This window comes from Mytilus trossulus, chromosome 3 (assembly GCF_036588685.1).
Source record: "Mytilus trossulus isolate FHL-02 chromosome 3, PNRI_Mtr1.1.1.hap1, whole genome shotgun sequence".
Lineage (NCBI taxonomy): Eukaryota > Metazoa > Mollusca > Bivalvia > Mytilida > Mytilidae > Mytilus > Mytilus trossulus.
In genome coordinates this window covers 74,881,172-74,906,460 of record NC_086375.1, presented here as the reverse complement: position 1 = coordinate 74,906,460, position 25,289 = coordinate 74,881,172, and the positions used below count along the sequence as shown (strand labels likewise).

Genomic DNA, 25,289 nt, shown 5'->3' with positions numbered 1-25,289 from the left:
TGGGGATCCAAAATTCCAAAAAGTTGTGCTTTTCAATCATGACAGTGCTGAAATACTGGTAACAGAAATATAATGAATATAACACGATTCAACAGAAAACCTAGCACGTAATGTATATAAAACATATGGGAATACCAGAATTTGTAATAAGGGTCATAAAGTTATATTTGATATAATGTAAATTTTTTCAGATGTTACTTTTATTTGCCTTCGGGTAAAAAAAAACTTCGTATTTGAAATACTTCCGCATGCGAGTCATTCAAATGGGTGTAAGTGATTATTTGGCCTGATCCTACTATGATATAGTGTCCGGCTAGGATCGTGGTTTTTCGAGTGATTTGGTCCATTTTTTTCGAGTGTAGTTCGGGCTTTTTCGAGTGTTAAAGCATGCGATAAGTTCAATTAACGGATATTTCACAACTATAACAGTTTTTAACATTACTAACTATCTTATATTGAATACTTTATAGGTTTTGATCAACAAAGAAACTCAATTCCCATGTATTTACTAAATAAATCAGTGTATGTTACTGTCTGGGTTTTTTCGAGAGCAACTGTGAATTCGTCCGGGTTTTAAGACAAATAGTTCGTGTTTTTTTTGGACAGAAAATTAAAGGTATTTTAGGCTTTAAAAATAACTTTTTTCTAGTTTATAACTGTAATTAAGTGAAGGACAATATCACATACTACAAATAAGTCATCAAAAACATATCAAAATTTATGTTTTTTTCAATAAAATGCAAATATTCCGTTTGGAGAGCTTTATACAACTACTTTCCAGTGTTCATTTATGAATTACTTGATCCTTAACAAAACGGTGTCTTAAACATTATGCAGGGATCTCATTTTCATTTTAACTTCATTTCGTGCTACTTTTGATTTTACAGTTAGTAATATGTCTTGTGGTGAACTCTGAAGATTAATAAAAGAAACCTATTAATAAAAAGTCATAAAAAACACACACACTTAATCCATTTTTTATTGCCATTGAAGACAAAATTTGAATAAAATTTCAGATAAAATCAACAATGAAATGAATACATGTAGTTCATTAGCCTAAATATGATCCTTTAGCAATGACAGACAAATACAAAATGTGTATATTATATGCTACCACCAGCTAGATTGTCCAGTTCTTCGAACGACACCAGGAACAACATTTTAATGTCTTGATTAATATTCATATTTTCTACTTTTTAGACACTTTTCTTTTATTTAAAGGAATTATCATGGTGTTTAGTTGCTGTATGACCAATTATTACATTTGTAATATCAGACTACTCCTCACAGTTGTAGCATTTAGTCTTTTTCGGTTTCCATTTCTTAAACAATAAAATAAATAATACAAGATACAAGACAAATAGATCCTGAAAAATCTAAGATGTATACTCTTTAAAGAAAATACATCTCATCTTATACAATATTATTAATTACATAATGTGCTATTGACCTAATACGGTATATATGGGGTCAGAAAATTCAATATCCTCATATGAAATTTACTGAATTTATGTTGTTTTTTTTTTATATCAAAATTGCTTTTCAGGAAAAAAGTGCTCTAAATATAAAAAAAAATAATGTGTCATTGGTTTCATTTTCTTGAAAAATTAAAAAAAAAAAAGAGAAAAGCCTAAAAATAGATCAATCAAATTCCCTGGATTTTTGTTTTAAATATGATCCTCATCAAATATATCCTTGGCCATTTATTTTCATTTTTGTTATTTAAATTTAATGTACATGTACACAGGGGGTACAAAGAACAATATCCTCATACATACGAAATATACAAATTTAGACAATTATTGATATCACAAAAATGGAAAACATATGACTAGGGATGCCTGGATTGGTCGTATTTTTTTAAGCGTTACAAGTGAAAGTCGAAAATAATAAAGCGTAAAAATTGGAAACAAATTCCAGCGGGACACGGGAAATAACAATTATGTCAACGAAAAGCTTGATACGAGATTCTAACTAAACAATAAGCCCCTTCCCCAATGAGACCCTATGATTTGTACAAAGAAATGTAAAAGATGTACTTTGTACAAACAAAAAAACCATGTACATTCAAAATTGAAAAACTTAAAACTGAACAAAAGTACTTATTCCTGTTTTTAGCTCACCGGGCCCGAAGGGTCAAGTGAGCTTTTCTCATCACTTGGCGTCCGGCGTCCGGCGTCCGGCGTCCGTCGTTAACTTTTACAAAAATCTTCTCCTCTGAAACTACTGGGCCAAATTAAACCAAACTTGGCAACAATCATCATTGATGTATCTAGTTTAAAATTTTTGTTTTGTTACCCGGCCAACCAACCAAGATGGCCGCCATGGCTAAAAATAGAACATAGGGGTAAAATGCAGTTTTGGGCTTATAACTCAAAAACCAAAGCATTTAGAGCAAATCTGACATGGGGTAAATTTGTTTATCTGGTCAAGATCTATTTGCCCTGAAATTTTTAGATGAATCAGACAACCCATTGTTGGGTTGCTGCCCCTTAATTGGTAATTTTAAGGAAATTTTGCTGTTTTGGGTTATTATCCTGAATATTTTTATAGATAGAGATAAACTGTAAACAGCAATAATGTACCGCAATTTAAGACTCAAAAATAAGTCAAAATTACCAAAATGGTCAACTGACCCCCGAAGAAGTTATTGTCCTTTATAATCAATTTTTAACAATTTTCATAAAATTTGTAAATTTTTACTAACATTTTCCACTGAAACTACACGGACAAGTTCATTATAGATAGAGATAATTGTAAGCAGCAAGAATGTTCAGTAAAGTAAGATGTACAAACACATCACAATCACCTAAACACAATTTTGTCATGAACTGTATGTTTCCTTTGTTTAATTCACATATATCAAGGTGAGCGACACAGGCTCTTTAGAGCCTCTAGTTGTTAAAGGAATATTTATATATGTATATATATGTAGTCTTTGTTAAGGCCTAGCTTTGGTAGTGAGTCCAATGGTGTCACACACATGCATTTAGTTACTGAGCACTGATCGTTATTTATTTGTAAACTTAGTTTCTTACTTTATGAACAGGCATTGATATTTCAGATATTTCAGCTATTTATTTAGATATTACATTAAGATATTTATATACAGGTTGTGTAAACTTAGGTTCAGAAAATTTTCTACTATCTTTTTTTTTTTTTTTTTTTTTTTTTTATATATATATATTTAGTCACGCTTCTTCTCCAATAGGGAGTAGTAGTTTGGTAATTTAAGTATGTCTGATTCAGAAGACATTACTGTGATAGAACGATTTATTGATGGTCTCCATGAAAAAGTTATGGACAGAACTTATATGTCCCAAAATTTAATTAATATGGATACAGGTTCAGAAACGTCAGAATTAGAGAGTGAACCAGATATTGGCCAAGACCCATGGCAATATCAAAAAAGTAAAAGGAAACGTGTTAACAGTCAACAGCACGACTCTTATAGTAGTGTGTTACAGGATACTGTAAAAAGGGCCCCCGTTAAAAGACTAATTAATAGTCCAAAACAGCCTAAAAAATATGTGTTAATAGTTTCTAATAGAGACGAAAAACTTGGATTAAAAAATCCAATACAAATACAAAAACTAATGAGTTCTTCTGTAGGTATTGTAAAAGAGCTCGGGCAACAAGAACTGGTCATTTAATGGTTGTTTGTTTTGATAAACACCAGTTCAATCAATTGTCCAAACTTACACATCTAGGACAATGGTCAGTAAATGTGTTTCAGCCTAAATCGCTGAACACTACTATAGGTTGTATTTACAATGTTTCACTTGATATAGAAGAATCAGATTTACAGGACATTCTAGAGAAACAACAGGTCAGTCGATTTCAGAGACTAACATATTATGACATTAATACTAAAACTAGGGTTCCGTCAAAAACTCTAAAACTGTTTTTTAACACAACAGAGTTACCACCCAGAGTGTTGATAGGTTTTAAGAGTCACAAAACAAAACTCTTTGTTCCAAAACCAACTCAATGTTTTAAATGTCAGGGTTTTGGACATATGCAAAGAGAATGTAGAAATAGTGTAAAATGTGTAAGGTGTGGGGAAGACCATAAAGATAGGGAGTGTAAAAATAAGGCTAAATGTGCAAATTGCAACGGTGACCACCCAGCTACGAGTAAAGATTGCCCAAAGAAAATACAAAATGAAAAAATAATAAAAAGAGTGTGTAAAGAAAAATGCTCAGTTAAAGAAGCAAGAACACATGTTCTTAAAGAGTCAAAACAAAATCCTTTACAGGGTAAAAAGGAAAAACTTCCTAAAGAGCATGAAAAGATTTCTCTAACAAAGGGCTTATTTCAACAGCTCACAGAGTTTGACAATTTTATTCTCTTAATAATTATGACAGCAATACAGGTTCCAACATTATCTGATAATGAACAAAAAGTCAGTGTTGTAGCTGACATGGTATTAGAATTGCTTGGTGTACACGTTAACCAAGAATATATACTAGATAAACTTACATTAATAAACTAAGTTTTTATTTATACTTGTATCTAATAATGAAATATATACTATTTACATTCATGTCAATTATAATGTATACTTTAATCATATTCATGGCTTTACAACTTAGTTTGGCACATTGGAACTGTCAGGGAATTCGGTCACACATACCGGAGTTTATATGGCACTTAAACAATATTAAAGATACGCCAAATATTTTATGTTTTCAAGAAACTTTTTGTAATCTCGAAAAAGATTACCATGAAATACCAGGTTACACACTCGCAACATTCTCAAGTCGAGGTGTTAACAGAGGTGGAACAGCCATTTATGTTAAACAATATATTAACTATAGTACAGTTGATTTTCAGAGTACATTTGAAACTTCTGCAATTTATATTATACATAATAGTAAGAAATTACTGATACTTAATTTATATGACCCTAAATTAGACACTAAATATGAAGACTATGATACTCTTCTTAGTCAAATTACAACAGAATACATATTATGTGGTGACTTTAATGCTCACCATACATTATGGGGGAAAAGAATCGATACTAAAGGTAGAGAACTTTTTAAGTGTATTCAAGATAATAATATATGTCTTTTAAACGAAGGATCAGGAACAAGACTGAATCCGATTAATTTAGAAACATCATGTTTAGATCTGACTTTTTGTAGTCCTAATATTGGACAAAAAATTAATTGGTTGGTAGATCAACATTCCACCTTTCACGGTGGGTATGGTTGTCCTGCGAGAGAACGTACTGTGCTGGTGATTCGGTCCTGACGGGTGCTGGTGGGTCCTGATTCTGTGCTGGTGGGTTTGTTTACATTGTATCAGAACGGCAATAAAACGACTGTTTTGTTGCTTAATTTTTCTCTGGTGCGCCATAAGTACCATGCAAAGTAAATTACAACAATATTATATTGAAAAAGTCGTGCAAGTTCGTTAAACGGAATTGTCCTGTCACTGTGCTGGTGATAAGAAAAACGGTCCTGGTTCTGTGCTCCTATGTCCTGGTTCTGTGCCTTTATATTTTAGTTAAAAGTGTCATATATTTTATATCATTGATGCTGTACTGTTATTGTTTAATTAACTGTTGTCTACTTTCTTGAAATTGACGTTGTTGTGAATCTGTTTACTGTTATTATGAGAGAAAATACCCCTATTTTTTATTATCTTTTTAAATTAATTGTAATCTTATTTATTGGCCTGTTAATGGAACCCTTCTTGTCCCCTTTTACGATAAGAAAATATGTTAACATTTTTCGGGATTACGATCATTTTGCAAGATCATGAAAATATGTTGTAATTTATACAATACTTATATAAAGTATATGATGTGGTATGTTTGTTGTCAATGGACAAATTTCCAAAGAAATCAAAGGAAGTATGTGTTAACAACCATACGTCATCGTACGACCTTCAACAATAACCCATAAAATAAAAATGTCTTTGGCAGCTTAAAACACATTTGTTTTTAAACAATTGAGTGCTGACTATAAGAATGACAAAATAGTATTGCGGATTTGGTTTTTTTTGTTTGGTTTGTTACAGTGAAAATTTTAAGCTTGGAATAGTTTCCCGTAAGATTTAAAAGTTGTATTTTAAAAGTAAAATGTATCTTATAGCTATTAAGAACCAATTGCTGTATCTGTAAGATTTTTTCAACACAATTTTTTTGTCAGAACGGTTATCAGGTGTTTTTTTTTCGAAAGTTCGATATAACATTTAAAAAAATACACTATTTTATGAAAGGGCAGACTAGAATATGTCAGAGAATGAAGACGGGATAACCTAGAGAACACAAACAAAACTATGAGTTCTTAGCTTTTTCTTTTCAAAATTCCAAAATAATATATCTTTGATAAAGAATTACTGGGGAGGAAGTGAACAATGTGTCCTACTTTTCTATATTTAAACATTTTTATGAATAAAATCAAATGTGCCTTAATTCTAATTAAAAATATTAAGTAAATGGAAAAATTACCCAACTAAAATACACTTTTATTATAATATTGGTAAGATCACTAAGCTTTTACGTTTTGTGTGTCAAACACACCATCTCTGTAGTAATGACTCCTTACTAAGATATTTCAATTCATCCATTTATTTCTGCATTTTATGATATTGTGAATTCTTAGTTTTATTATATGAAAATGTAGCCTTAATTTATATTTAGAAGAAGTGAATCTAAAACCAGATATATCAAACATTTTTGTTCCCATCTATCCGTTTTCAGGACATTAACAATCAACGTAATCACGCCTTGAAAATAAAATGCGTACTCGGCTGTCTGTAATTGACAATTTTTAGACACCCTCCTAAAAAAAACAAGACGGAGGTGGGGGTTCAGAGATGCAAATTAAGTACTTAGATCAATATTTTATCTTTTCGTGTATGGTTTATGACCCCTTCTGTGGCCTGTCAATTACGAAATGTGCAAACTGCAATAGTAGCAAAACAGCACAGACAATGAATAATAGAGATATATTTTTTTACATATATCAAGGGGGAACTTTTTGCAAAGCATTATTATTTATAGTTCATTATCGTATTTAGTAGAAAAAGGGAATTTGGTGAAAATCAAATCACTTTTTTTGTAGAAAATTCACATACCTTTGAACAGAGATTTTTGTTATGTTTAGCATGGGATCAACACAAGGGTACATTATCGTTAAAAATCTATTTAAAAGTATTTGAAACTACCGTTTGCTTTATTAATTATGCCTTCAATTTCAAAAACTTAAAATATCTCGTAGCTTCATACTTCCAATTGAGTATAAAACAAGTATATTAGTTTAAAAAAGAAATACTTAGATTTAACACCTACATTTAACTTTAAAAGGTCATAACAGTTTAAAACAATACAAATCTACACACAAAAAAACTGGCTTTATTTCAACTGGTTATCAACCCGAATCGCTATAAGATCATATATAAGCTCACCTGTGTCGAGGGGTAGTGTGAGGTTCATGTATTGTCCTGGCGTCCGCAATTACAAAAAGATTTTTTTCTGAAATTACTTGACCAAATGTTACCAAATGATTTTTCAAGAGTGAATCTAGGAAAACAATATTCATCAACAAACATGACCACTGTCTGTTAAAGTGTATTCGAGTTTTTAGTTGCAGCCGATTCCATTGAGTATGTAGGCAAAGGTAATATCTTTGGTTAGCTTTCTTGTTAGCTTAACCGTGAATTCATTGTAAGGTAAGGTATATTACCCTCCTTTCGAAGTAGCCTTGTCCAACAGACAGAAAGATGTGTCATTTGTCGGACTAGTCTACTCTTAAAGTAGGGTAGTTTACATAACATAACAATGACAATGTTAGTAAACGACAGGTCAGTAGTCTGTTTACTACATGTATATACTAGAATGTGTATAAACAATAAACAATAACTTCAATTCCTGTCAGTTTGCAATTGTCCAATCAAATTAATCACAGTATGTATTGAAACTCCGCCTCCCTATTGTTTGAAAACATCCAAGCAAATATAGCAAGCAAGTCAACCAAAGTTTTTTTTTGCATGCTTTTATAGAAGAGCTGTTCTATATAATGCAAAGAAGCGTTTAAGTCTTTTGCCAAAAAATACTATCAATTTCTTTTTGTCCTATGTAAGTCCGTACCATTTCCTTCCATTCATGATTATTAAATTGAAGTGTAAAATATTTCTTGGTACCTTCTTTATTCCTTTATAAGTCTTATGCAAACATAATTATGACAATAACTGTTGTGAGCACAAAATTCACTGCACACTTTTAAAGTTCTGCTTCATCAAACATTAAAATGTGAACTTAAGGTTTGAGACTTTTTTAATCGACACGATTTGGATTTTTGTATATGAGAACATGGTTTATCTATTAGTTGAACATGTGCCTTTGAACTAGCTTTCAGCATGTTTAGTACATGAGAGCATTCGTTGTTCAATAATGTGTGTCTTTGTGTTATTATTTTGTTGTGTTGGTACACCACTGTAACAATAAAGGAGGAAATGAGCAGGGTTGGTTGGGTGGAAGTGGGGAGGGGAATGCGGAGCGCTAACAAACAAGTCTATGCGGCATGGGCTTTGATCATTGTTGAAGCCTCAATGTAAGGGGCATTTAATATCTTAATAAAACTATTTTTATTTTAGATACTATATATTGTTATCTGATATTGGACGAAAGATGTTGCCCTTTAATGTAGTTATGTAATACAAGTTACAATCATTTGAAAACACATATAAAACAGCAAAAATGGATGCACAAGAGCTAAAATAGGAGTCATAGATCCTATTGACAACAATTATCTGCCCAATTTTATTGATTTTGTAACATTTGTTTCAAATATGACCAACTGCTTATCCAAAATCACCAGCACCGTATCAGGACCCACCAGCACAATGACAGGACCCACCAGCACAGTATCAGGACATGAATAAATTGAGAAAATGCTAAATTTTAATTAATTGCAATGGTTTTTTCACAAAAAAGTTTTGTCGTGTGGATTGCTGTATAGAAAGCGGACTATATGAGCATTTTTGTTTTATTTTTTCAGTTGTAGATTTTCTGAAAATGAGCATTTTTGTGTTACGCTTACTGAAACAGTTTAGAGGGTCAACTTTTTAATGGTTTACATATGAACCTATAAGAAACAAAATTGACAAATCTCAACCGTTTTCTTCCATTTTTTATGAGAGAAAACGTAAAAAAACATCATTTTCGTCTTTGTTTACATTTTTTCATTGATCACCAGCACCCGTCAGGACCGAATCACCAGCACAGTACGTTCTCTCGCAGGACAACCATACCCACCGTGACCTTTGGAAGTGATCATTTTTGTGTGTACATTGATTCTAATATATATATTGGTGATTACAACAGTGATTTCTCCCCTAAATGGAATTTTAAGAGAGCAAATTGGAAAAGCTTCACGAAAGAATGTGACATTAAATTTACAGAGAATTTAATTACAGATGATATACAGCAAACTAACAATACATTAACCACTGAATTGATTAATATAGCATGTACCCATATTCCTATTAAGAAATTTCATAAAACAAACAAACCTTGTGTTCCTTGGTGGACAAAGGAATGTACTTCAGCTATAAAAGCTAGAAACAAAGCTAGAAATAGGGCAAGACATACTGGAAATGGCAATGATTTTTTAAAATTTATAAAGATAAAGACAGATTTTGTAAAAAAGTATTAAAAGATACACAGGACAACCATTGGTCAAATTACTGTACTAGTCTCAATTGTAATAATAATATTTCAGATCTATGGCATAATGTAAAAAAGATGTTAGGGAAGATAAGTACTAGGACAAACATTCCTATTCTGAAATATTTTAATAGATTTATTACAGATACGAAAGAAAAAGCAAACGTATTTGCAGAAAATTACTGCAAAGTCAGTAGTACTTCAAATTACAATAACGACTTCAAAGAATTTAAGACTAAAACAGAAAAAGAAGAGATAAATGATTTTATTGAATATTACAAAATTAATACAGATTGTTTTAATGAAAAATTTACATTGCAAGAATTTAAAGATGCAATAGCTGATACTAATGATAGCTCGCCGGGAAAAGATAGAACAACTTATAGTATGTTTCGACATTTATCTAATAAAACCTTAAGCATATTTTTACTATTTATTAATAAAATTTGGATGTTACAAGAACTTCCAAAGGAATGGAAACATTCAACAATTATTCCTAGTTTTAAACATGGTAAAGATCCCAGTGATCCATTATCATATAGACCTATTGCATTAACTTCTAATTTTAATAAGATTATGGAAAAAATGGTAAACAATAGATTAACATGGTTTCTGGAAAAAAATAATATATTTAACCCGAATCAAAACGGTTATAGAAAAAATAAAAATACGATTCAGCAATGTATACGCCTAGAAAATGCAATACAGAAATCTTTTGCTAAAAAACACATATTAGTTGGAATATTTATTGATTTCCAAAATGCTTTCGATATGCTATGGAAACATGGTTTATTAAAAAAAATGAAAAAAATGGGTCTTAAAGGCAACATGCTTGCTTATGTTAATAATTTTCTCTCAGATAGAGTATTGCAGGTTAAGATAAACAACACTTTTTCAGATATTTTTGTTTTAGAAAATGGTACCCCCCAGGGAAGTTACTGTCAAATTACTGTACTAGTCTCAATTGTAATAATAATATTTCAGATCTATGGCATAATGTAAAAAAGATGTTAGGGAAGATAAGTACTAGGACAAACATTCCTATTCTGAAATATTTTAATAGATTTATTACAGATACGAAAGAAAAAGCAAACGTATTTGCAGAAAATTACTGCAAAGTCAGTAGTACTTCAAATTACAATAACGACTTCAAAGAATTTAAGACTAAAACAGAAAAAGAAGAGATAAATGATTTTATTGAATATTACAAAATTAATACAGATTGTTTTAATGAAAAATTTACATTGCAAGAATTTAAAGATGCAATAGCTGATACTAATGATAGCTCGCCGGGAAAAGATAGAACAACTTATAGTATGTTTCGACATTTATCTAATAAAACCTTAAGCATATTTTTACTATTTATTAATAAAATTTGGATGTTACAAGAACTTCCAAAGGAATGGAAACATTCAACAATTATTCCTAGTTTTAAACATGGTAAAGATCCCAGTGATCCATTATCATATAGACCTATTGCATTAACTTCTAATTTTAATAAGATTATGGAAAAAATGGTAAACAATAGATTAACATGGTTTCTGGAAAAAAATAATATATTTAACCCGAATCAAAACGGTTATAGAAAAAATAAAAATACGATACAGCAATGTATACGCCTAGAAAATGCAATACAGAAATCTTTTGCTAAAAAACACATATTAGTTGGAATATTTATTGATTTCCAAAATGCTTTCGATATGCTATGGAAACATGGTTTATTAAAAAAAATGAAAAAAATGGGTCTTAAAGGCAACATGCTTGCTTATGTTAATAATTTTCTCTCAGATAGAGTATTGCAGGTTAAGATAAACAACACTTTTTCAGATATTTTTGTTTTAGAAAATGGTACCCCCCAGGGAAGTTACTGTCAAATTACTGTACTAGTCTCAATTGTAATAATAATATTTCAGATCTATGGCATAATGTAAAAAAGATGTTAGGGAAGATAAGTACTAGGACAAACATTCCTATTCTGAAATATTTTAATAGATTTATTACAGATACGAAAGAAAAAGCAAACGTATTTGCAGAAAATTACTGCAAAGTCAGTAGTACTTCAAATTACAATAACGACTTCAAAGAATTTAAGACTAAAACAGAAAAAGAAGAGATAAATGATTTTATTGAATATTACAAAATTAATACAGATTGTTTTAATGAAAAATTTACATTGCAAGAATTTAAAGATGCAATAGCTGATACTAATGATAGCTCGCCGGGAAAAGATAGAACAACTTATAGTATGTTTCGACATTTATCTAATAAAACCTTAAGCATATTTTTACTATTTATTAATAAAATTTGGATGTTACAAGAACTTCCAAAGGAATGGAAACATTCAACAATTATTCCTAGTTTTAAACATGGTAAAGATCCCAGTGATCCATTATCATATAGACCTATTGCATTAACTTCTAATTTTAATAAGATTATGGAAAAAATGGTAAACAATAGATTAACATGGTTTCTGGAAAAAAATAATATATTTAACCCGAATCAAAACGGTTATAGAAAAAATAAAAATACGATACAGCAATGTATACGCCTAGAAAATGCAATACAGAAATCTTTTGCTAAAAAACACATATTAGTTGGAATATTTATTGATTTCCAAAATGCTTTCGATATGCTATGGAAACATGGTTTATTAAAAAAAATGAAAAAAATGGGTCTTAAAGGCAACATGCTTGCTTATGTGAATAATTTTCTCTCAGATAGAGTATTGCAGGTTAAGATAAACAACACTTTTTCAGATATTTTTGTTTTAGAAAATGGTACCCCCCAGGGAAGTTACTGTCAAATTACTGTACTAGTCTCAATTGTAATAATAATATTTCAGATCTATGGCATAATGTAAAAAAGATGTTAGGGAAGATAAGTACTAGGACAAACATTCCTATTCTGAAATATTTTAATAGATTTATTACAGATACGAAAGAAAAAGCAAACGTATTTGCAGAAAATTACTGCAAAGTCAGTAGTACTTCAAATTACAATAACGACTTCAAAGAATTTAAGACTAAAACAGAAAAAGAAGAGATAAATGATTTTATTGAATATTACAAAATTAATACAGATTGTTTTAATGAAAAATTTACATTGCAAGAATTTAAAGATGCAATAGCTGATACTAATGATAGCTCGCCGGGAAAAGATAGAACAACTTATAGTATGTTTCGACATTTATCTAATAAAACCTTAAGCATATTTTTACTATTTATTAATAAAATTTGGATGTTACAAGAACTTCCAAAGGAATGGAAACATTCAACAATTATTCCTAGTTTTAAACATGGTAAAGATCCCAGTGATCCATTATCATATAGACCTATTGCATTAACTTCTAATTTTAATAAGATTATGGAAAAAATGGTAAACAATAGATTAACATGGTTTCTGGAAAAAAATAATATATTTAACCCGAATCAAAACGGTTATAGAAAAAATAAAAATACGATACAGCAATGTATACGCCTAGAAAATGCAATACAGAAATCTTTTGCTAAAAAACACATATTAGTTGGAATATTTATTGATTTCCAAAATGCTTTCGATATGCTATGGAAACATGGTTTATTAAAAAAAATGAAAAAAATGGGTCTTAAAGGCAACATGCTTGCTTATGTGAATAATTTTCTCTCAGATAGAGTATTGCAGGTTAAGATAAACAACACTTTTTCAGATATTTTTGTTTTAGAAAATGGTACCCCCCAGGGAAGTTGTATAAGTCCAACGCTTTTTAATATTATGGTTAATGACATGTCAGACTGTTTGAAAAATTGTGAAATGTCACAATTTGCAGATGATGGGGCAATTTGGAAATCTGGACCATCATTAAAATTTTTACAGAAAAAAAATCAAGAAGACTTGAATAGTATAAGCAAATGGTGCTCAAATTGGGGTTTTTTACTTTCACCTTCAAAAACAGTCACAGTTATTTTTTCTAGGAAATCAAATTGTAATAATATTATATTGAAAATAGGAAATCACATTTTATAAGTTGTTAAAGAAGTTAAATTTCTTGGAATTATTTTTGATAGATATCTTACTTGGAATAGTCATGTTCAGTATATTAATACAAGATGTACAAAAATTTTAAACTGTATGAAACTTTTAACGGGAACGAAATGGGGAGCAACAAATTATACTCTAAGAAAAATTTATATTGCTTTAATAAGGTCAAAAATTGACTATGGTTGTGAGGTTTACAATACAGCCTCTGCATCTATTAAGAAAATTTTAGATAAGGTACAAACACAATCTTTACGTCTATGTACATGTTCCATGAAGTCAGCATCATTAAAAGCACTTCAGGTGGAAATGGGAGACCCTCCTTACGAAATCAGAAGAAAAGCGTTAATAACAAAATCATATTTAAACATTTCTACTTTCGAAAACAACCATCCAGCCAAAAAATCAATTCAAGATACTGCTACTTTTGAATTTTATAGTAAAACTGTTAAACGTAAACCATTTACATTAATTGCAAAAGATACTCTAAAAGGAAATAATTTTTCAGAAAATAATGTAGTTATATATAGAGAAAGTCCAATCCCCCCATGGCATTTTACAGTACCTATAGTAAACATGTATTTAAAAGATTACATTTCTAAAAAGGATTTACCACATTTAATTAAAAGTGAAGCCAATATTATGATAGATACTCAATATAAACACCATTTAAAAGTATTCACTGACGGGTCAAAAGATCCAAATAGCAATGCTGGTTGTGCCTTTGTCATTCCAGAGTTAAAAATCAATAAGGGATTTAAGTTGAACAATCACCTTTCTAATTTTATGTGTGAATTGACAGCAATTTATTTATGTATATCATGGTTACAAGCCTTTCTACCTTTTAACGTTGTGATTTTTGTAGACTCTCTATCAGCGCTTCAAGCACTGAAAATACCTTTAAACAAGATAAGAAATCAATTCTTACTTGACATTCATTTTTTACTAAGATCATTGTATCATTCAGGTACAAATATAATTTTTGAATGGATACCAAGTCATGTAGGAATACAAGGCAATGAGTTGGCAGATTTTCATGCTAAACAGGCATTAAGTTTTCAAAATATTTATATCTTTGTACCGTTGTTCAAAGATGATTTTAAAACATTGTGTAAAAATTTAATGAAAAAAATGTGGCAAGAAGAATGGGATAAAGAGAAAGATAGAGCATTGTATCAAATAAGTCCAAAAATAAATTTTGACATAAAAATACCAAAAATGTCCAGATACAAAGAAAGACTGATTTTTAAATTAAGGACTGGTTATATACCATTGAACAAACATCTTTATAAAATAGGCATATCTGACACTAAATTGTGTGAGGAGTGTCGTGTTGAAGAAACAGTAGAACATTTTTTATTACACTGCAAATTTTATAACGCAGAACGATCTATTTTATTTGACAGTTTAAGAAAGTTACAAATACAGAACTTTCAATTAAAAAATATCCTAACAGGATATAATTTTTTACCAATTGATACACACGTAAAGAGCACGAATAGAATGATACTCTAAAAGTATTACTTTTATAATACTTGTACAGGAAATGGATTTTATCTTTTACATAAAATAATTTGGGTCTACCTATATTAGGAAGAACTCATTGAGATCTGCCCCCACAAAAAAAAAAACAACAAAGAAAATTTGTTAATGGATAAAATGTTTGTTAAACTTATTTTAGATTTTAAAATTAAAATGCTGCATAACAAATGAAAATAATACTGCTGGTCGCACATGTATCTTTCATTATACATTATACTGCAAAGTTGCACACACTATGCCTCATTGGCCACAGGACGCCAATCTCTGGGTCCAAACAGTATGGTAGTAGTAGTTCCCGTAGTCACGGTGTCAATAGTGGGTTACAGTTCAAAATTTAATCACCAGATTGATTATTCGGTGGTCTCATGGTCAGTGAGGGCAGTCGGGGTCAATACACAGACCACGACAATCCTCACTGAACAAGGGGACCATGACTCAAACTGGTCTCTTTAATTGGTATCTAGTGGATTTAACATATAATTATTTTTTTTAATTCTTTTATTAATCCCAATGTAGGTTACATAAGTATGCGACAGTCCTTTTTTACCTGGCGCATACATATATTTGGCAATTTTTCATTAAATAATTGACACCGGGCTATCGGGAAGCATTATCTAATCTCTATCTTCAGCGATGGACATTCAGATTCATTTTATACACTCATGTATATTAATTAGCTACTACTACCATACAAATCAAAGCAATCTATGTAATTAGCCATGCAACGAAACAAAAGTTTAAACGACAAAATAAATATTTAAAAAAAAAATCTAGAGAATTCTACAAAAGTAAAACCACAATACATTAAAGACTTAGAAAAAAAGAACAAAAAAAAACCTCACAACTTAAGAACTCACGTGTAGTGAACAAAACACGAAACACTAAGTTTTTTTTTTTATTCTTCAAAAACAGTAACGATAAGTGAAATTAGGGCGCAAGTTCCATAGCAGGAAAGTCGCCTCCCAAAACATCAATAATAATAATAAGGCCTAGCTTTGTCCATACAACCAGTTATCTAGTAAGATCAAATGTATTGGTCCTGGACCGGACTGATTTTAAGATTTCATTTACTGTTATCTGTTATTATCACTTTTCAATTCCTTGTTATCTGTTTGTTATTGGAACCTCCCTTTCCCCCTCTTGAAACCTTTCAAGATTTTTCTCAGTTCCGTTTTGTTTTTATAAAGAGTCGTAATACCACTACTAACCGTGTATGAAGTAAGCCCCGCATTCCTATGACTAAATATGGAATATAAAGGAACGTTACTCCACTACTAACTATGTATGAAATAAGCCCCGCCTCCCTACTAACCTAATATCAAATATACACGGTCTTCACGCGGACGCTTTTAACCAATCACATTTCTAGAAATGTAAAGGAGGTAAGATAAATGTATGTTCGTCTCAATTCGAATTGTCTATGATTATGTTCCGAATAATATAAGTAATAGGACAATACGCGTATGGTCATGACCATAGAAAAAAAAATAAACGAAAGATAGTTATGTTACTTGGCAAAAAAAGTAATAAAGTGGCGAAAAATGTATTGTTTTTGGCGAAAGAGATGGCGAAAAAATAAGTGTCCAAGGAAAAACCCAATTTGGAACCATATAGGTATATATACTAATATATGTTGTGATGGTATGATACTAAACCCCTAACGAGAAGACAAACTTGAAAAATATGGCATAAAAGGAGACTTGCTGTGTTGGTTAAAAAGCTACCTATGTAGCCGATCTCAGAAAGTTGTCTTAAAAGATTCACTTTCAAAATTTGGAAAATTAAACGCCGGTGTGCCTCAGGGTTCGGTATTAGGACCGTTATTGTTTTTGATATATATTAATGATATAGCTGATGTTTTTTCTGGATTTGGGAGGCTTTTTGCAGATGACACTTCAATAGGTCATACTGCTCCTAATGTATCCATTTTAAAAAAATTAATCAGTACAGATCTTGTTTACTTAAATGCGTGGTCCAACAGATGGCTAGTGAAGTTTAACCCAAATAAAACTGATATTGTGATATTCAGTATGAAATCTATACAAAGTAATTTTTCTTTTGATTTTGATGGCACTACATTAGAGCCAGTTCATACGCATAAACATCTTGGTGTCATATTTAGTAGTGATTGTAAATGGAGTAAGCATGTTGATAAGCTGATAGAAAAAACTTCCAAGCAGCTTAATGTTTTACGAAAATTAAAATTTAGACTTAAGAGGGAATATTTGGAAAAAATTTATATGACTTTTATTCGGCCAATTTTGGAGTATTCGTCAGAAGTATGGGATAACTGTGGACAAAAAAATTCTGATCGGTTGGAAAATATCCAACTCGAGGCTGCTCGAATAGTTACGGGACTAACAAGTTACGCTAGCCGGAACAGTATCTATTTAGAGACGGGTTGGGAAAAATTAAGCGTCAGACGGGAGGTTAAAAAATTATCTATGTTTTATAAGATTATAAATAACCAAGCGCCAGATTATTTACACGATTTGGTTCCGGATTTTGTATCAGATATTTGTAATTATAATTTGCGTAACAGTCAAAATATTACTATTCCCGTAAATGTTTATCAGCTTATCAACAGTCTTATTTTCCGTCATCTATTGCACTGTGGAACTCTTTAGACTTAAGTATAAGACATATTCCTACATTTTCCTTTTTTAAATTAACCTTGCACAAACTATACTATAGAAATAATAAATGTCCGAGATTTGGTTCTTTAGGAGATCGTTTGTATTCTGTTTTACACACAAGGCTGCGTAACAGATGTAGCGCACTGCGTGCTGACTTGTTCAAAGCAAATTTGATACAAAATGCAAATTGTTCATGTGGTTTTATTAATGAAAATGTTGAACACTATCTATTATATTGTATTAATTTTTCAGCTCAGAGAAATCTGATGTTTAATGAAATTAATGTCTTTAGTGTTAATATTACTATCGATTTATTATTATTTGGCGATGATGCTTTACGTACTGAAGAAAATGATATTATTTGTTTATCTGTTCAAAGATATATAAAGAATACCAAACGTTTTTCTCTGCATTAACAACCTTAATTCTGTTAACACATGAGATTAAAGATATTTCTATATACATGTAATGACAATTATCGAATGATCTTGATGAATATTTACTGTTAAGTTTTGTTATCAATAACGATTCAATGGATTTTAACGAAAGAATATAAGAATAAGTTTCAAATCTATACTTACCATTGTGCAGCTGACATCCTTTTCGAAACTTGGATAATATATTAAGATCCCACACTTTATTATGAGAAAACACACACACTTATTTAAGAACAAAATTTGCGCATAGGTAATTCCACTAACTATTCGGTGTGTTTGTGTCGTATTTATACTGTAAAAGGATGCACTCGATTAAAATCCATTGCTTCGCTTCCTTTTGCTTTCATGTCTTTATTCTTAAATTATTTGTTAGTTAGAAATATTTCATATGTTCATTAATTAATGTGTATATTTTGTATTTGTTTTGGAGAAGACGTTTCTAAGTTGTAAAACTTGTGTCTGATCCTTTTGTCATTTTGAACAATAAAATATGTTTAAACTAAACTAACGAGAAGAATTGTGCTTGATATTCATATGATGAAGACGGAATCTTTCAATCAGTTGAATTGAAGTCTGGAGCTGGCATGTCAGTTAACTGATAGTAGTCTGTTGTTATTTATGTATAATGGTCATTTGGTTATTTTCTTTGTTGACATCCTCTGACATCAGAATCTAACTTCTCTTGTACTGAGTTTTAATGTTCGTATTATTATGTGTTTACTTTTCTACATTGGCTAGAGGTATAGGGGGCGGGTTGGACTCTCATAAACATGTTTAACCCCGCAGTTTTTGGCCTGTGCTAAGTCAGGAGCCTCTGGCCTTTGTTAGTTTTGTTTATTATTTTTAATTTAGGTTTCTTGTGTACAATTTGGAGTTAAGTATGGCGTTCATTATCACTGAACTAGTATATGTATTTGTTATGGGGCCAGCTGAAGGACGCCTCCGGGTGCGAAAATTTCTCGCTGCATTGAAGATCTGTTGGTGACCTTCGGCTGTTGTCTGTTGAATGGTCGGGTTGTTGTCTCTTTGACACATTCCCCTTTTCTATTCTCAATTTTATACAGTAAAAACGATTCAATAATACAATAAACTTATCTATAACAATAACGGTTACATGAAATGTATGAATTTTATAGTTCAAAGGCTACCCAAAACAGCCCAAGTTACAAGTTGAAACCAATTGTCTTTCAATTAATTGTGTAAGTAGGGTGTATCTGTCTTCTGTCCGTTTCAATTATTAGACTCTTTATCATATCGATTTTTTTGTCAGTTTGTAAAACAATTGAACTCTTGTTTTACAGTTCATTTAGACATTTTGGGAAGAATATATACAAATGAACGATACTTGTTTCGTGATAAAATGTAAGTGTTGATACATCATGTGCCTTGAAAGTATTTAATTTGAGCCTTTATTTTTTATTTTTTAAACGTAAACACATAAGATTTTTAGCTTTTTTAAATGTGTATAATCACTCGATAAAAAAGGACACACTCGAAAAAGCCCGGACTGCTCTCGAAAAAAACCGGACATGAAACACTGAATTTACTCTCAAAATGTCGTTTTCAATGCAATAACAATAGTTTTTGTAAATGTTCTGTATATGTAAGGAAATATAGATTCCATGTATGCATTTCCGTCGACATTCGCATTGGTATGTGAGAGAAAATGGCTTTATTCGGTATTTCGGAATAAAAGCATTTTAAGGCTAAATTTAACTTTTTAAACGAAAAGCAATGTCAGAATGATACTATCCTCATATCTCAAAAGCAAACATATCACTTACAACCTTGTTTATCGAACTCACGCTTAAATATCACGTCTTGTTAGAAAAAAATCTGTTTGTTTACATATTTTATAATATTAACTTGAAAAAAAGTGGTCACACTCGAAAAATCAATTCGAAAAACCACGATCCTAGCAGGACACTATTCCTACCGTGTTTGAGATCGGAGAAAAAAAAGTGAATTGTGAATAAAACCTTTTAAAGGACTCACCGAAAGACTTGTTTCAAAAGTAATGTTTAAAGTATAGTTTGCATGACGTTAATGACTAGCATTTACTGATATTGGAATTCGGTAAAACCTTAATATTCACTTCATCACATCGATGTTAGATATAAGATTACAAAATTTGTAGCATCTTTGACAAGTTTGATTATAACAATTATTACAATGTTTCTAAACAACCACAAAAAAGCCTTATGTATTCCATTGTCACTTTTAATAATTATATTTTATACAATATTTCGTTAAAAAAAATCAGACTCTAACAAAATACACTTCATAGCAGGCAGTGTGTTGGACAAATTTGCCCTGTCTTAAGTTGCTTGGTGCTGGATTTCTGTGGTACCAAAATATTCTAAATCCTTCGTTGTATATGTCTCGAAGCGTTTCCAATTGTTTCAACGATGCTGATACGGTATGAAATTCTATTAACATCTGTCTTACATTGGCTAGAGCACCGGATTTGATCATATTTGGAAAAGATTGCCATTCCATCGCCTCTACATCCATTTTCAGAATGTCAATTCTTCGCTGAAAAATAGAATCAATGCAAAAAAAACCCAGTTAAGTTGTCTGTTTTTGGTTGAGAAATAACACGTAGAAATCATTAAAAAAATCAAAAATGTATTAGATAAGGTTATAGTAGTTTCCCGATTTTCAATCGAGTAAGGGAAGAAAAATCAAGAAAATATATTAAGCACATTTATTCCAAAATGAAAGGGACCATGTACATCGACAAAGTATATCATCTCCTCCTACAATGCATGCATCAACCGCCACTCGAATCCACGAGTCTCTCATTCTAAGTTCAAAAGTCCGGAAGCAGAACTTCGAAATATCTTTCAATTATTCTAAAGGTGTCTGCAGTATTTTTTTAGCACAAAGTACAAATCGTTAAGAAAGTAGGGTCAGAATGTGTTTGCTACAACTGGGTCAGGATCCCTAATATACCTTGAGATGAGGTTCTCAGATGACGTGATTAAAAACAAATATTAGTACGCCATACAGTTGTGGATGCTGTGATTTTTTTTTAAATGGACATAAATGAACAATAAGAACTGAGCTGATGTGATGAGAAAAGCAATATGTAGATTTGACCTGAAATAAATTATTAGAAAGGACAATTGTTTTTATTGAATTTTATGATCAGAATTTTGGGATTATTTCATGAGGAGAGTGACATTTTTCACCATCTTCCGGGGTCCAGCAATTTGCGAAAAAAGTAATCTTACTTGCCATCATACATGTTCAAGTAAACGATATGGACTGAGCAACGGAGGAAAACAATACCATTACCGCCTATGGAGAATTAATTGTAAATGTTTACCCAACTGGGTAAACTCAATTATGATCCAGAGGCGTTTAATTGTCTATCTGGGATGTAAGAATCCGATTAAATTCGATGATCACAGAGAGTGTACAACACTCTCAATGCATGAATTACACTTTTCTAAAAATTCTTTAGGGTTCAGTAATTGACCTGTTTTGAGGGAAAATAATTGGCCATTCCTCAAATAATGCTCTTTTTATGGCATAACTTTTCATAATTATTTTAAATTTGTACTCTTCTACGATATGCATGGAATATTTTATAGCGAACGGCAACCAATAATCATGTATGATAATAAATTTACAATTACACAATTACAAGGTAAAACGAAAGGGGTTGTCTCAAATGTGAATTTTACGGCGCACTTGATATTTTTGTGCAATACTCACCTTTCAAATGTTACATATTTCAAATCTGACTAATTCTGGTACTTTTGGGCTATGTTTCTAGGTTTATTGTATGAGTAAAGCTACGTAGTTTTCCTTATTTACAGCAACCGTATGAGTAAAACCCTCTGTAAAGCGTTTCAAATGCGACTTGAACTAATTCGAATCAGTGTGCTTTCCTTATTTTACTACATATATTTTCGATAATATTTCAAGATCCGTCTACTTACAAAAGAGTGGTTCAAATTATGTAATATATCTTCTAATGTGGAAACACTCCATGTTCCTTTTTTCGATGTTTTATCGCTTATTCCCAGGTTATGGAACCATATATGGTCACCACGTCTAAAGTCAGACCGTTTCATACTAAATTGAAATACAATATGTATAATAGTTAAGCAGAGTATTTATGTAAAAACAGTATAACAAAAATTAAGAAATACATTTTCATTTTGTGTTGATATTTTCATATATTGATTTGAGAATCATACTGTTAAATTTCACGTATTAATACAGTTATGTAAAGTGAATTTGTCAATTTGTAAGGTGCAATCTCTAAAGTTAAAGCATCCTCTGTAACTGTCGAAACAAATAACCGTAACAATGGTTTCTTATTAAATATACCATCATGTGTTTTTATTTTATATCTTACCACCTAAATTTTGTTTTAAATACGTTGGATGAACAAATTCATAACTGTCAAAAATGTACGTCTAGATTGCAAAAAGACATTCACTGAACCTATTTAGTTGACAATTGATAACAAGAGATGAATCTTCCCATCTATGACCTAGCAATTTTGATTTAGTGTGTTTAACGACATTAAGGTATTCTTGGTATGTATTGAATTTATCCATTAATTTAAAGGTACTGACAATGTTTCAATCGTACACAAAACTCTCCTCAAACGAAATAAACACAAGGTCTTATCTTGAAGAAACCAGCACAAGTTATGTTTTTATAGGTTAAGTCAAACAACATTCAATAGAATTGTTTTCTCTGGTGTCATATCGTTGAGATATGCATTTTTAGCTTTCATATTTCGTTATTGTATTTTGATGAACGAATGAACGAATGAACTTTATTCTCACCAAACAACATGTCAAAGTTACAGAGAAAATGTATATCTACAATTACATGTATATATAAACATCCACATATGTGAACAATCATAACTTAACTTGAACAACTGTATTATAGTCATTTCAGATTGTAATAGATAACGTGATGAAAGAAAACAGTATATTAAGAAATATTATTGGCAATACCCATCCACTTTTAAACATGTTTAACTTATACAGTTGTTATCAGTTCACAACTAAAAATTTAGGTAAATTTTTGTTTAATATGGAAAAAAAATTGTAGTTGTATTCCTTATTTATCATATGAATTTATTGTTATTCTCCGCCATACGTGTATTGTGTATAATAATTGTTTTATATATTACACTGGTGCATTTAAAAATTGATGTAAAAAATTAAATCGTATATTATATAAGCTGTATTGCATCTGAACAAAGTATTATTATTATTATTAAACTTGCATAGTTTTTTAAAATGATAGTTATCTGAATTAAATAAACCATCAAAGTTGTATGTATTTGGATTTTTACAGCAATATTCCGGTAAAAATGTCTTTCTTGCTACATCCAACGATTTAAAAGTCATTAATTAATGATATTCGTTACAGATATCACTTGAGTCGCGTAGATGACAAAAAGTTAAATCACAATCGGAAAGTCCATACTAACATGGCAAAATCAAACGACAAAACACATCAAAAACAAATGGACAAGAACTGTCATGTTCCTGACATGGTACAGGCATTTTCAAATGTAGAAAATGGTGGATTAAACCTGGTATTATTGCGCCAAACCTCCCACTTTGTTGACAGTCTCATCAAATTATTCCGTTTTATTTACAATGATGCGTGAACTAAACAGACATAATACATAAAATAGTCAAAATATGGGTACAGCAGTCATCATCGTGTAATAAATTTAAAAGGAACAATTCAACAGAACACAAAAACATCCATCTACAAAAACATTCATCGATTCGCGTCAGAAAAACTTATGCGTCAATGTTTGTCGTTCAATGTTTATACAAACAATTTTAAAATTTCACATGGATAATGTTAGCAGACAGAGTTAAAAAATCAAAAGTATGTAAGAATTAATTTCAGAAATAGACCGGGTTTAAAATAGTCCAAACGTTCTATGGAATTTATAAGAATCCACAAATAGTTCGCAAATATAAAATTTTGACGTGTATGGTTCAACGTATTTTCTAATTTATAATAGAAATATAACATAATGGTACGAATATAGTCCCTAGTGTTGACAGTCGGTTACTTGCCATTAATTTTTATATCCCTTCCGAATTTATTTCTCCATGTATAATGCCTCAAGTTGCAAGTAGGAAAGGGGGGGGGGGGGGGTGAAATTACACTGTTAAAAAATTTGGGTCCAGAATTTTAAAGGAAAGTAGTGATTTGGTCCAGATGAAAAAGGTTAAAAATTAGCACTTCGGAAGCTGTCAAAAGATTTCAAGACGCCCTAAACATACAATCGTCCATATTTTGAGTTAGAGCTGATGACGTTTTCTATAATTCTGATATAGTTTGTCCCAAAAGTAGTTTATCACACTGAAAAATTTCAATGAGAAAGCGCAGGTGGGATTTTTTTTTAATTTTCATTTCATTTTCGAAATAATTGTGGTGTCGGACCATATGACATATTATAGAACAATAACATACTGACGGGGTTTTTAAGACAAAGTCACGTTATAAGAACCAAAGAAACACAAAAAGTCGCATATACAAAACACAATATCAAAAAATGAAAGAAAATACAAACACTTAAAAATTCTGTAACATAGCCATTTAGGTGAGGTTTTAACAAAAGTAAAACCCCAAATTTATCTGTGACAAACATAATTGTGTGTACAGATCTTTAAGTTCTTGTTCCAACAATTTTGATAGCCATTTGTCAGCAAATTTCATATTTCAAATATTAGACATTTAAAGTTATCTACATCATTTTTATACAAATCAATCATTTACTTGAAAAACAAGTAAATGGTTGATTTAAGTGCAGGCAACCTTAGACCATTGCCTATCATTTGTACCTTACTGTAAGGAGTTTTTTTGCAAAATTAAAGTTAGGCGTGGAAGGTTCATAAGGATTTTTGCTTGTCATGTTTGGAATTTTTGTCAGATTTTCGAAATCCTCTAGTTTTATCCATTTGAATGCCTTAA

The 25,289-nt window shown here is 30.8% G+C and overlaps 1 protein-coding gene across 1 annotated transcript in view; it reads right to left on the bottom strand.

Moving 5' to 3' along the window:
* Positions 1-20,530: 20,530 nt before the first annotated feature.
* The window catches only part of LOC134712406 (uncharacterized), a 45,159-nt gene continuing 40,400 nt past the window's right edge, over positions 20,531-25,289 (bottom strand). Inside the window, exons 14-15 of the mRNA XM_063573918.1 lie at positions 22,262-22,397; positions 20,531-20,846 (exon numbers count right to left, since the gene is read on the bottom strand). Coding sequence (XP_063429988.1) covers positions 20,571-20,846; positions 22,262-22,397 — 412 coding nt within the window. The 3' untranslated portion in view covers positions 20,531-20,570. The remainder of the gene's footprint in view (positions 20,847-22,261; positions 22,398-25,289) is intronic.